The sequence below is a fragment of the Panulirus ornatus genome, chromosome 11, assembly GCF_036320965.1.
Source record: "Panulirus ornatus isolate Po-2019 chromosome 11, ASM3632096v1, whole genome shotgun sequence".
Lineage (NCBI taxonomy): Eukaryota > Metazoa > Arthropoda > Malacostraca > Decapoda > Palinuridae > Panulirus > Panulirus ornatus.
Window position 1 is genome coordinate 69,984,515 of NC_092234.1, and position 14,127 is coordinate 69,998,641.

Consider the following 14,127-nt stretch of genomic DNA (forward strand, 5'->3'; position numbering starts at 1 on the left):
CAAGTCTCCTTTCCAAGCTCACTTACTCTCACCACTCTCTTCACCCCAACATTCTCTCTTCTTTTCTGAAAACCTCTACAAATCTTTACCTTCGCCTCCACAAGATAATGATCAGACATCCCTCCAGTTGCCCCTCTCACCACATTAACATCCAAAAGTCACTTTCGCGTGGCTATCAATTAACACGTAATCCAGTAACGCTCTCTGGCCATCTCTCGCGTACATACATGCGTATACTTATATATATATATATATATATATATATATATATATATATATATATATATATATATATATATATATATATATATATATATATATATATATATATATATATATAAATATATATATATATATATATATATATATATATATATATATATATATATATATATATATATATATATATATATATATATATATATATATATATATATATATATATATATATATATATATATATAAATATATATATATATATATATATATATATATATATATATATATATATATATATATATATATATATATATATATATATATATATATATATATATATATACATAAAAGCCCACATATGCACATGTACATACATACATACATACGTACATACACATACATAGACATTACATACATACACATTTACATTTTTAAACTTGCTTGCCTTCATCCATTCCTGTCGCTATCCCGCCCCACTGGAAAACAGCATCGTCATCCCTTTCTTCAGCGAGACAGCACCAGGAATACAGATAAAAAGGCCCCATTCGTTCACATTCGGTCTCTAGCTGTTATGTGTAATGCACCGAAACCACAGTTCCCTAACCACATCCAAGCCCCACAGACCTTTCCATGGTTTACAACAGAAGCTTCACATGTCATTACTTCAGTCCCTTGACATCACGTCGACCCCGGTATACCACATCGTTCGAATTCAGTCTGTTCCTTGCACATCTCTGATCCTCCTTTATGTTCAGGCCCCGACCGCTCAAAATTTTTTTCACTTCATCCTTTCTCCTCCAATTTGGTCTCCCGCTTCTCCTTGTTCTCTCCACCTCTGACACATATATCCTGTTTGTCAATTTTTCCTCACTCATTCTCTCCATATGTCCAAACCATTTCAATGCACCCTCTTCTGCTCCTTCAACCATACGCTATTTTTTCCATACATCTTTCTTACCCTTTCATTACTTACTTGATCAAACCACCTCACACCATATATTGTCCTTAAACATTTAATTTCCAACACATCCAAACTCCTCCGTACAACCCTACCGACAGCCCATTCCTCGCAACCATATAACATTGTTGGGACTTCTATTCCTTCAAACAGAACCGTTTTTGCTCTCCGGAATAACGTTCTCTCCTTCCACGCATCCATCATCGCTCCCAGAACCTTCGCCCCCTCTCCCACCCTGTGACTCACATCCACTTTCATGGTTCTATCCGCTGCTAAGTCCACTCCCAGATATGTAAAACACTTCACTTCCTCCAACTTTTCTTCATTTAAACTTAAATCCCAATTAATTTGTGACTCAACCCTGAATCTAACAACCTTGCTCTTATTCACATTTACTCTCAACTTTCTCCTTTCGCACACTTTTCCAAACTCAGTCACCAACTTCTGCAATTTCTCACACGAATCAGCCAATAAAGCTGTATCATCGGCAAACAACAACTTACTTCCCAGGCCGTCTCATCCACAACGGACTGCATACTCGCCCTTCTCTCCAAAACTCTTGCACTTACCTCCCTAACCAACCGATCCATAAACAAATTAAACAACCGTGAGGACATCACACACCCTTGCAGCAACCCGACATTCACTAGAAACCAGTCACTCTCCTCTCTTTCCACTCGTACACATGCCTTACACCCTTGGTAAAAACTTTTCACTGCTTCTAGCAACCTACCTTCCATACCATATACTCTTAAAACCTTCCACAAAGCATCTCTATCAACCCTGTCTTATGCCTTCTCCAGCTCCATAAATGCTACATACAAACCCATCTTTTTTTCTAATTATTTCTGACATATATTCTTCGAAGCAAATACCAGATCCACACATCCTCTACCACTTCTGAAACTACACTGCTCTTCCCCAATCTGATACTCTGTACAACGCCTTTACTCTGTCAATCAATACCCTCCCATATAATTTCCCAGGAATACTCAACAAACTTATACCTGTAGTTTGAACACACCTTTATCCCCTTTGCCTTTGTACAGTGGCACTATGCATGCATTTCCACAATCCTCAGGCACTTCACCATGGTCCTTACAAACTTTGAATATCCTTAACAACCAATCAACAACATAATAACCCCTTCTTTCATATATTCCACTGCAGTACCATCCAAACCAGCCGCCATACTGGATTTCATCTTCCGCAAAGCTTTCACTATCTCTTCTCTCATTACCGAATCATTCTCCCCGACCCTCTTACTTTGTACACCACCCCGACAAAACTCCTAATATCTGCCACTCTGCCATCAAACACATTCAACAAACCTTCAAGATACTCACTCCATCTCCTTTTCACATCACAACTATCTGTTATCACTTCCATACTTACTCCCTTCACCGATGTTACCATTTATTCTCTTGTCTTGCGCACGTTATTTACCTCCTTCCAAAACATATTATTATCCTCCCTAAAGTTTAATGATTCTCTCTCACCCCAATTCTCATTTGCTTTCTTTTTCACCTCTTGCACCTTTCTCTTGACCTTTAGCCGCTTTCTTTTATACATCTCCCAGTCATTTGGACTATTTCCCTGCAAATACTGTCCAAACGCCTCTCCTTTCTCTTTTACTAACAATCTTACTTCTTCATCCTACCACTCACTACCCTTCCTAATCTGCCCACCTCCCACCTTTCTCATACCACATGCATCTTTTGCGCAAGCCATCACTGCTTTCATGAATACATCCCATTCCTTACCTACTCCCCTCACTTCCTTTTTCATACTTTTTAAAGATTCCTGCTGTCCAAGGCTGTGCTACTTCCAATAGGAAGGAAAAGTAGACTTCTTTAGAGTGACAAGTTGTTTGAGAAGTTTGTGCTTCCAGTGATACAAGGATACAAAGGTGACTTCATTCTCCGTGTAATCTTGAGCAAACAGAGTCCAGTAACACATACACCTTTATATGTAAGAACAAACGTTTTGTTGATGTATCCAGTTACCTATGAGGTGTACATTTACCTTAGGTAAATGTTTAGCTCCCCACACCACTTTTATAAAAGAAATGACATTGAATATAAGATTGCATTTTACAGAGATGTATCATGGGCGTGGGGGTCCAATGCCAGTGTCACCCACAAGCAAGATTTCAACTCTCAGCAAGGCTTTCCTCCAAGCTGGGCAGCAACTTGGCTACAGTGTAATAGATCCAAATGGGAGTGATCAAATTGGTAAGGATATTCATTTACTTTTTAAACCCTACATAATTTGTTTAGATATTTCCAATGGATCATAATGTGTATTTGAATATGCTGACAGAGAATCTTTTATAACAGTACTGTATTGAATGCAGTTTTCATGCTTGAGAAAAATCTAAGGTTTGCAGTGGTGTGCCGTGCATGTAATCATGTTTGCTAGTAGCACAATATACAAAGAAGTAATATACATACACCAACCAGGTATGACTGCATCTTAGTGCATTTATATGTACTTTGTCATCGTTAAAGTTTATTTCCATCTTTTAGAAAAGAATTTGGTGTAAGTGATTAATATCTATATACTGGTATTTATTTGTATTTCTCTGTTATTTGATTGCCAGGTAGAAGATAATCTCAAGGATTTTCTTTAGGAATATCAGGGTTAGATCTTATTAACCCTCTGTCTCTGTGGTGGTGAAATGTGCATTCCACCTATATGTCACAGTCCTTCCTTCCAACTAGTTAGAAACAGCTCACTCATTTTGAGCTGGCTCTCAGCCAATCGGAGACCACTGCAGAGATGATATTATTGACCCACTGCATTCTGTCAAGATGTGCTCCTACACTGGCCTTTTCCATCCTATAAATTAGTATCTCATTCCTCATCTTTTATATACTATAATTTACTTTATTACTGGGAACATCAAAGAACGTGTGAAAAGAGAGGTCATTATCTGGAAGGATGAAAATGGGTATCCTTGAAGGCTTAGTAGTCCCACTGATGTCTCATGGATGCAAGGCTTAAGACGTAGATAAAGATGTGTGGAGGAGGGTGGAAGTGGTGGAAATTAAATGTTTGGGACAATATATGATGTGAGATGGTCTGATCATTTAAATGATAAAAGGGTAAAAGAGAGAGGTGTGGTATTAAGTAGAGAGTGGCTGAGAGAGCTGAAGCTGGTGTGCTTAAAAGGTTTGGACATATGGAGAGAGTGAGTGAGGAGAGGATGACAAAGAGAATAAATATGTCAGAAATGGAGGAAACAAGGAAGAGGGCGAAACTACATTGGAGATGGAAGAATGGGGTGAAAAAAAGATTCCAAGTGGTTGAGGCCTGAACATTCAGGAAGATGAAGGGCATGTATGGGACAGAGTAAATTGGAGCCATGTGGTATACAAGGAGTGATATGCTGTAATTCGACTAAACCAGGGTACATGAAGTGGTGGTGGCGGTGGTTGTGGTGGGGGGGGGGACAATAGAAAGGTCTGTGGGACATGGTTGTGGATAGGGGCTATGGTTTCTGTTCATTACACATGATGGCATGAGACTGGATGCGAGTAAATGAGGTCTTTCTTCATCAGTTCCTGTCATTACCTTACTGATATGGAAAATGATGAACACATATGAAAAAGGATTTATAACTTTACATATCTAACTTGCCTTACCTTCCCTACCTCAGGAATCACTTCTATTCGGCTCATGTAGTGCTTAGAAAGCTGTTGATACCCACAATGCAGAACCAGAGGTCATAAAGTGTGGTGATGTGTTTGTATCCATTCAGGGAAAGTGTAGGGCATTTGACCAGTAAGTGTTCAGTATCTTCATTATTGTAGATGCATCATGGACATGAGGGGTCTTATGATATGTTGAAACGGTGTTTTGATATTAGGCTGATGGATGGTATTCAAAGTACAAAAGGGAAAGGATAGCTGGTAATGTTTGGGTTATGTAGTTTTTGATGGATGTATGTCTCGCAAGGAGCGGTTTCAGATGTAGTTGGGAAGTTGGTTGTTGAGCGGCTGTTGCAATCGTTGTGTATGTAAAAGTCTTGTGATTTTTCATTTTTGTTGTTGAAATGTGAGTACAACCTACTCTCACAGATCGCCCCCTCCCCCACTAAATCATGTACATACAGTAAAACCTCTCCTATCCAAAACATTTGGAGGAATCAGCCATTTTAGTTGACAAAAATTCAGGTTATTCAGTTTTTTTATTATATCAGATAATCCAGAAACTGCCCATCTCTTGTAAGCAAGGGTTATGCTCTGCATAAACCTCACACAGAGATATCACATACAGCTAACCAATAAGTATACAGAGAAAAATAGCATGTGGGCAGCGGCTTTGCGATCAGCACTGGCGGATTCTCCCATTACCTTCACATTACTTTTAATGTCAGATAAACTTACCTCGCTAATTTTTACTTCCTTGAAATGGCTCTGGCTCTGCTGCAATGTTTTCTTTACATAAATGCTAAGGAACATTCAGAGCTTTGATCTTGAGCCGAAGAATACTTAGGCTGCTTTTTTTCTTCGTCTCATGCTCTGTGTATAATGAGACAGTTTGTGCATCTTTTACGTAAAGAGATTTCTAACCCTTGTAGTTACCTTAGCAGACATTGGAGTATAATGGACCACAACACTTCAAATTTTTCTGCATTATCCTTTATGTTGTGAAGTATTAGATTCCTTCTGGCTGTAAGCACGCCCAAGTGCTGATGCTCCCTTAGCGTCATCAGTGCATCATATGATTTCTAGCATCATTTCTAAGATCAGAGAGGCTCTCATCCTTTCTGGGTTAGGAGATTTTGCTGGACGTTTGGATGCCAAATCAACAAATCCAAACTCATTGGTTTGCAGGAAAATCACATTAGCGGGACATCCAAATTTGCAAAAGTAGCACAACGATGATACTGACCTGTTGCTGGGAACATTACGCGCTCCGCAGGTGATCCACACTTACTCCAACTGCCAACCCAGACAAAGTTTCGGCGCACTTTCTACTGCGCCGACGTTCCCTCACCACCATCAGCACGTTGCACGATTTCTAGCTTCGTTCCAAAGGTCAGAGAAGTTCTGTTCTGTTTAAATGCTGGCTCTGAGGAAGGTGTTAGTGAACAATTGGATGCCACATTTACAAACACAGACACAGTAGTTGAAGGAAAGTAACACCAGCAGGTGTATCCAAATTGCAGGAACAGCAGATCCACACACAACAGTGGTAACTGCAAGACTGACCTGCTTGTAGGAGTATGGTGCCCTCCACTCAGGACCCTCGTATAATCCACCAGCCAACCCTCATGGAAGTTTTGGTGCGCTTCTTACCACACAAACATCTTGAATATTATACCTGTTTGTAGATATTTTGCATAGAGGAAATACTAATATATGTAATCAAATAAACACCACTAGATACCTTAGTCTTCTGCTATTTGGTGATGTCATAAATATTTGTCTTGCTGATGGTGAAAACCATCATAAGTGCCACGTGGAACTCACCCTTAGTCAACCTCTTGCACAGCTCCATCTTTTCAAGACTTAATCCATTCCTGTTGTCCTTCGTGCAAGATGTAAGTGGCTTCAAGGAGCTGTCAGGTAATTGTTGATGACAAATGAAAGTAGCCATTGTCGACAGTAGTAATCAAGGGTTCATAAAATACGCAAATATACAAGACCAGCACACAATACAGTACCAAAAAGCTCATGGGAGACAGTAAGCGATCACCAGCGCCACAAAACATCGGACGGCAAAAACAATAATCACTGCAGCGGTGCACACAATCGTGAAGTTTATTCATTTATATTTTTCAGTTTTTCATATTTCTTAAGATATTTGAAGGCTGCCAACTGAAATCGGAAAACATGCTTTTTTTCGAAAATTTGGTCTCAAATTACAGATAGCAGGATAACAGAGGTTCTAATTTTTTTTATACATATTCGCCATTTCCCGCATTAGCGAGGTAGCATTAAGAAGAGAGGACTGAGCCGGAATAGGAATATCCTCACTTGGCCCCATTCTCCGTTCCTTTTGAAAAAGTCAAAAAACGAGAGGAAAGGATTCCCAGCCCCCCGCTCCCTCCCCTTTTAGTTGCCTTCTACGACATGCAGGGTATACGTGGAAAGTATTCTTTCTCCCCTATCCCCAGCTTTGATGCACGAGACCGGGTTTAAATGATGGGTGATTTAAATGCGAAAGTGAGTAACGTGGCAGTTAAGGGCATAATGGTGTACATGGGATGTTCAGTGTTCTAACTGAAAATGCTGAAGAGCTTGTGGATTTGTGTACTAAAAACGGACTGGTGATTGGAAATAACTGGTTTAAAAAGAGAGATATACATAGGTATACGTATTTGAGTAAGAGAGATGATCAAAGTGCGTTATTGGATTATTTGTTAATTAATAGGCATGTAAAAGAGAGACTTTTGGATGTTAATGTGCTGAGAGGGGCAACTGGAGGGATGTTTGATCACTACCTTGTTGAGTCGAAGGTGAAGATTTGTGGAGGTTTCCAGAAAAGAAGAGGGAATGTTGGGGTGAAGAGAGTGGTGAGAGTAAGTGAGCTTGTAAGGAAGACTTGTGTGAGAACGTAATAGAAGAGATTAGTGTAGAATGGCTAAAGGTGAGAGGAAATGACGTGAGGGGAGTGGGAGAGGAATGAGAAGTATTTTGGGGAGTAGTGATGGCTTGCGAAAAAGATGCATGTGACACGAGAATGGTGGGAGGTGGGCAGATTAGAAAAGGTAGTGAGTGATGGGATGAAGTAAGGATGTTCGTGAAAGAGAGGAGAGAGACGTTTAGGCGATACTTCCAGGGAACTAGTGCAAATGACTAGATTTATAAAAGAAAGTGACAGGAGGTCAAGAGAAAGGTAGAAGAGGTAAAAACAAGGGCAAATGAGATTTGGGGTGAGAGAGTATCATTAAATTTTGGGGAGAATAAAAAGATGTTTAGGAAGGAAGTAAATAACGTTCGTAAAACAAGAGAACAAATGGGAACACCGGTGAAGGGGGCAAATGGGGACTGATAAATCGTGATGAAGTGAGAAAGAGATGGAGTGAGCATTTTGAGGGTTTGTTAAATGTGTTTGAAGATAGAGTAGCAAATATAGGGGGGTTTGGTCAGAGTGGCGTGCAAAAGGAGAGGGGTCAGGGAGAATGGTTTCGTAAGCAGAGAAGAGGTAGTGAAAGCTTTGTGGAAGATGAAATCCGGCAAGGCAGCGGGTTTGGATGGTATTGCAGTGAAAAATATTGAAACGGGGGTAGGGGGACTGTGTTGTTAATTGGTTGGTAAGGATATTCAGTGTAAAGTATGGATCATGAAGTCCCTGAGGATTGGCGGAATGAATGCATAGTGCCACTGTACAAAGGCAGAAGTGATAAAGATGAATGTTCAAACTACAGAGGTATAAGTTTGTTGGCTATTCTTGGGAAATTTAATGGGAGGGAATTGATTGAGAGAGTAAAGGCATGTACACAGCATCAGATAGGGTGGATAGAGATGCATAGTGGAAGGTTTTAAGCGTATATGGTGAGGGGGAAAGTTGCAAGAAGCAGTGAAAAGTTTTTACTAAGGATGTAAGGCATGTGTACATGTAGGAAGAGAGGAAAGTGATTGGTTCCCAGTGAATGTCGGTTTGCAGCAGGTATGCGCGATGTCTCCATGGTTGTTCAATTTGTTTATGGGAGGTGAATGCAAGAGTTCTGGAGAGAGGGATGAGTATGCAGTCTGGTGCGGATGGGAGGATCTGGGAAGTGAGTCAGTTGTTGTTCGTGGATGATAGAGCTCTGGTGGCTGATTCGGGTGAGAAACTGCAGACTTTGGCGTCTGAGTTAGGAAAAGTGTGTGGAAGGAGAGAGTTGAGAGTAAATGTGAATAGGAGCAAGGTTATTAGGTTCAGTACGGTTGAGTCACAAGCTGATTGGGACGTAAGTTTGAATGGAGAAAAATTGAAGGAAGTGAAGTGTTTTAGATATCTGGGAGTAGACTTTGCAGCGGATGGAACCATGGAAACGGAAGTGAGTCACAGGGTGGGGGTGGGGACGAAGGTTCTCGTAGCGATGAAGAATGTTTGGAAGGAGAGAACGTTATCTCAGAGAGCAAAATGGGTATGTTTGAAGGAATAGTAGTTCCAACAATGTTATATGGTTCTAAAGCATGGGCTATACAGAGGGTAGTATGGAGCAGGATGGATGTGTTGGAAATGAAATGCTTGACGACAGTATGTGGTGTGAGGTGGTTTGATCGAGTAAGTGATGAAAGGGTAAGTGAGATGTGTGGTAATAAAAAGAGTGTGGTTGAGAGAGCAGAAGAGGGTGTGTGGATATAGTTTGAACATATGAAGAGAATGAGTGAGGAAGGACTGACTAAGAGGACATATGTGTCAGAGGTGTAGGGAACATGGAGAAGCGGGAGAACAAATTCTAGGTGGAAGGATGGTGTGAAAAAGATTTTAAGAGATCGGGGCCTGAACACACAGGAGGGTGAAAGGCGTGCAAGGAATAAAGTGAACTGGAACGAAGTGGTATACCGGGGTTGACATTCTGTCAATGAACTGAACCAGGGCATGTGAAACGTCTGGGGTAATTTTTTTTTCATACTATTCGCCATTTCCCGCGTTAGCGAGGTAACGTTAAGAACAGAGGACTGAATCTTTGAGGGAGTATCCTCACTTGGCCCCCTCTTCTCTTCCTTCTTTAGAAAACTAAAAACAAGAGGAGAGGATTTCCAGCCCCCGCTCCCTTCCCTTTTAGTCGCCTTCTACAACAAGCAGGGAATACGTGGGAAGTATTCTTTCTCCCCTATCCCCAGGGATATATATATATATATATATATATATATATATATATATATATATATATATATATATATATATATATATATATATATATATATATATATATATATATATATATATATAATAAATAAATATATATATATATATATATATATATATATATATATATATATATATATATATATATATATATATTTATATAAGAAAGAGGCACGAGGTCAAGAGAAAGGTGCAAGAGGTGAAAAAGAGGGCAAATGAGAGTTGGGGTGAGAGAGTATCATTAAATTTTAGGGAGAATAAAAAGATGTTCTGGAAGGAGGTAAATAAAGTGCGTAAGACAAAGTAGCAAATGGGAACTTCAGTGAAGGGGGCAAATGGGGAGGTGATAACAAGTAGTGATGTGAGAAGGAGATGGAGTGAGTATTTTGAAGGTTTGTTGAATGTGTTTGATGATAGAGTGGCAGATATAGGGTGTTTTGGTCGAGGTGGTGTGCAAAGTGAGAGGGTTAGGGAAAATGATTTGGTAAACAGAGAAGAGGTAGTAAAAGCTTTGCGGAAGATGAAAGCCGGCAAGGCAGCAAGTTTGGGTGGTATTGCAGTGGAATCTATCAAAAAAGGGGGTGACTGTATTGTTGACTGGTTGGTAAGGTTATTTAATGTATGTATGATTCATGGTGAGGTGCCTGAGGATTGGCGGAAAGCTTGCATAGTGCCATTGTACAAAGGCAAAGGGGATAACAGTGAGTGCTCAAATTACAGAGGTATAAGTTTGTTGAGTATTCCTGGTAAATTACATGGGAGGGTATTGATTGAGAGGGTGAAGGCATGTACAGAGCATCAGATTGGGGAAGAGCAGTGTGGTTTCAGAAGTGGTAGAGGATGTGTGGATCAGGTGTTTGCTTTGAAGAATGTATGTGAGAAATACTTAGAAAAGCAAATGGATTTGTATGTAGCATTTATGGATCTGGAGAAGGCATATGATAGAGTTGACAGAGATGCTGTGTGGAAGGTACTAAGAATATATGGTGTGGGAGGCAAGTTGTTGGAAGCAGTGAAAAGTTTTTATCGAGGATATAAGGCATGTGTACGTGTAGGAAGAGAAAAAAGTGATTGGTTCTCATTGAATGTAGGTTTGCGGCAGGGGTGTGTGATGTCTCCATAGTTGTTTAATTTGTTTATGGATGGGGTTGTTAGGGAGGTGAATGCAAGAGTTTTGGAAAGAGGGGCAATTATGCAGTCTGTTGGGGATGAGAGAGCTTGGAAAGTGAGTTAGCTGTTGTTCGCTGATGATACAGCGCTGGTGGCTGATTCATGTGAGAAACTGCAGAAGCTGGTGACTGAGTTTGGTAAAGTGTGTGAAAGAAGAAAGTTAAGAGTAAATGTGAATAAAAGCAAGGTTATTAGGTACAGTAGGGTTGCGGGTCAAGTCAATTGGGAGGTAAGTTTGAATGGAGAAAAACTGGAGGAAGTAAAGTGTTTTAGATATCTGGGAGTGGATGTAATAAACATCTCATTTCCAACACATCCATCCTCCTCCGCACAACTCTATCTATAGCCCACGTCTCGCAACCATATAACATTGTTGGAACCACTATTCCTTCAAACATACATATTTTTGCTTTCCAAGATAACGCTCTCGACTTCCACACATTCTTCAACGCTCCCAGAACTTTCGTCACCTCCCCCACCCTATGATTCACTTCCGCTTCCATGGTTCCATCCGCTGCCAAATCCACTCCCAGATATCTAAAACACTCTACTTCCTCCAGTTTTTCTCCATTCAAACTTACCTCTCCGTTGACTTGTCCCTCAACCCTACTGTACCTAATAACCTTGCTCTTATTCACATTTACTCTCAGCTTTCTTCTTTCACACACTTTACCAAACTCAGTCGCCAGCTTCTGCAGTTTCTCACCCGAATCAGCCACCAGCACTGTATCATCAGCGAACAACAACTGACTCACTTCCCAAGCTCTCTCATCCACAACAGACTACATACTTGCCCCTCTTTCCAAAACTCTTGCACATACCTCCCTAACAACACCATCCATAAACAAATCAAACACCCATGGAGACATCACACACCCCTGCCGCAAACCAACATTCACTGAGAACCAATGACTTTCCTCTCTTCCTACGCGTACATATGCCTTACATCCTCGATAAAAACTTTTCACTGCTTCTAGCAACTTGCCTTTTATACCTGGGGATGGGGGAGAAAGAATACTTCCCACGCATTCCCCGCGTGTCGTGGAAGGCTACTAAAGGGGAAGGGAGCGGGGGGCTAGAAACCCTCCCCTCCTTGTATTTTAACTTTCTAAAAGGGGAAACATAAGAAGGAGTCACGCGTGAAGTGCTCATCCTCCTCGAAGGCTCAGACTGGGGTGTCTAAATGTGTGTGGATGTAAGCAAGATGAGAAAAATGGAGATATATGTAGTATGTTTGAGGAAAGAAACCTGGATGTTTTGGGTCTGAGTGAAACGAGGCTCTTAGTGAAACGAGGCTCAAGGGTAAAGGGGAAGAGTGGTTTGGGAATGTTTTGGGAGTAAAGTCAGGGGCTGGTGAGAGGACAGGAGCAAAGGAAGTAGCAGCACTACTCCTGAAACCGGAGTTGTGGGAGTAAATGATAGAGTGTAAGAAAGTAAACTCTAGAATGATATGGGTAAAACTGAAAGTGGATAGAGAGAGATGGCTGATTATTGGTGCCTATGCACTGAGCATGAAAAGAAAGATCATGAGAGGCAAGTGTTTTGGGAGCAGCTGAGTGTGTTAGCAGTTTTGATGCACGAGACTGGGTTATAGTGATGAGTGATTTGAATGCAAAGGTGAGTAATGTGGCAGTTAAGGGAATAATTTGTGTACATGGGGTGTTCAATGTTGTAAATGGAAATGGTGAAGAGCTTGCAGATTTGTGTGCTGAAAAAGGAATGGTGATTGGGAATACCTGGTTTAAAAAGCGAGATATACATAAGTGTACGTATGTAAGTAGGAGAGATGGCCAGAGAGCGTTATTGAATTACGTGTTAATTGATAGGCTCGTGAAAGAGAGACTTTTGAGAAATGCAACTGGAGGGATGTCTGATCATTATCTTGTTGAGGCGAAGGGGAATATTTGTAGAGGTTTTCAGAAAAGAAGAGAGAATGTTGGAGTGAAGAGAGTGGTGAGAGTAAGTGAGCTTGGGAAGGAGACTTGTATGAGGAAGTACCAGGAGACACTGAGTGCAGAATGGAAAAAGGTGAAAGCAAATGACGTAAGGGGAGTGGGGTGGAATGGGATGTATTTGGGGAAGCAGTGATGGCTTGTGCAAAAGATGCTTGTGGCATGAGAAGCGTGGGAGGTGGGCAAATTAGAAAGGGTAGTGAATGGTGGGATAAAGAAGTAAGATTATTAGTGAAATGAGAAGAGAGAGGCATTTAGACGATTTTTGCAGGGAAATAGTGCAAATGACTTTCAAATGTATAAAAGAAAAAGGCAGGAGGTCGAGAGAAAGGTGCAAAAGGTGAAGGAGAGGGCAAATGAGAGTTGGGGTGAGAGAGCATCATTAAATCTTATGGAGAATAAAAAGATGTTTTGGAAGGAGGTAAATAAAGTGCGTAAGACAAGAGAGCAAATGGGAACATCGGTGAAAGGGGATAATGGGGAGGTAATGACAAGTAATGGTGATGTGAGAAGGAGTGAGTATTTTGAAGGTTTGTTGAATGTGTTTGGTGACAGAGTGGCAGATATAGAGTGTTTTGGTCGAGGTGGTGTGCGAAGTGAGAGAGTCAGGGAGAATGATTTGGTGGAATTTATTAAAAAGGGGGGTGACTGTGTTGTTGACTGGTTGGTGAAGATATTCATTGTATGTATGGCTCATGGTGAAGTGCCTGAGGATTGGCGAATCCATGCATAGTGCCATTGTACAAAGGCAAAGGGGATGGTGAGTGTTCAAATTACGGAGGTATAAGTTTGTTGAGTATTCCTGGGAAATTATATGGGAGGGTATTGATTGAGAGGGTGAAGGCATGTACAGAGCATCAGATTGGGGAAGAACAGTGTGGTTTCAGAAATGGTAGAGGATGTGTGGATCAGGTGTTTGCTTTGAAGAACGTATGTGAGAAACACTTAGAAAAAGAAATTAATTTGTATGTAGCATTTATGGATCTGGAGAGACATATGATATGGAGAAAAACT

General features: G+C 40.6%; 1 protein-coding gene across 1 annotated transcript in view; it reads left to right on the plus strand.

Moving 5' to 3' along the window:
- The window catches only part of LOC139751628 (glucose dehydrogenase [FAD, quinone]-like), a 212,904-nt gene that overhangs the window by 80,935 nt on the left and 117,842 nt on the right, over window positions 1-14,127 (plus strand). Inside the window, 1 exon segment of the mRNA XM_071667248.1 lies at window positions 3,277-3,411. Within this exon segment, the coding sequence (XP_071523349.1) occupies window positions 3,277-3,411 (135 nt within the window).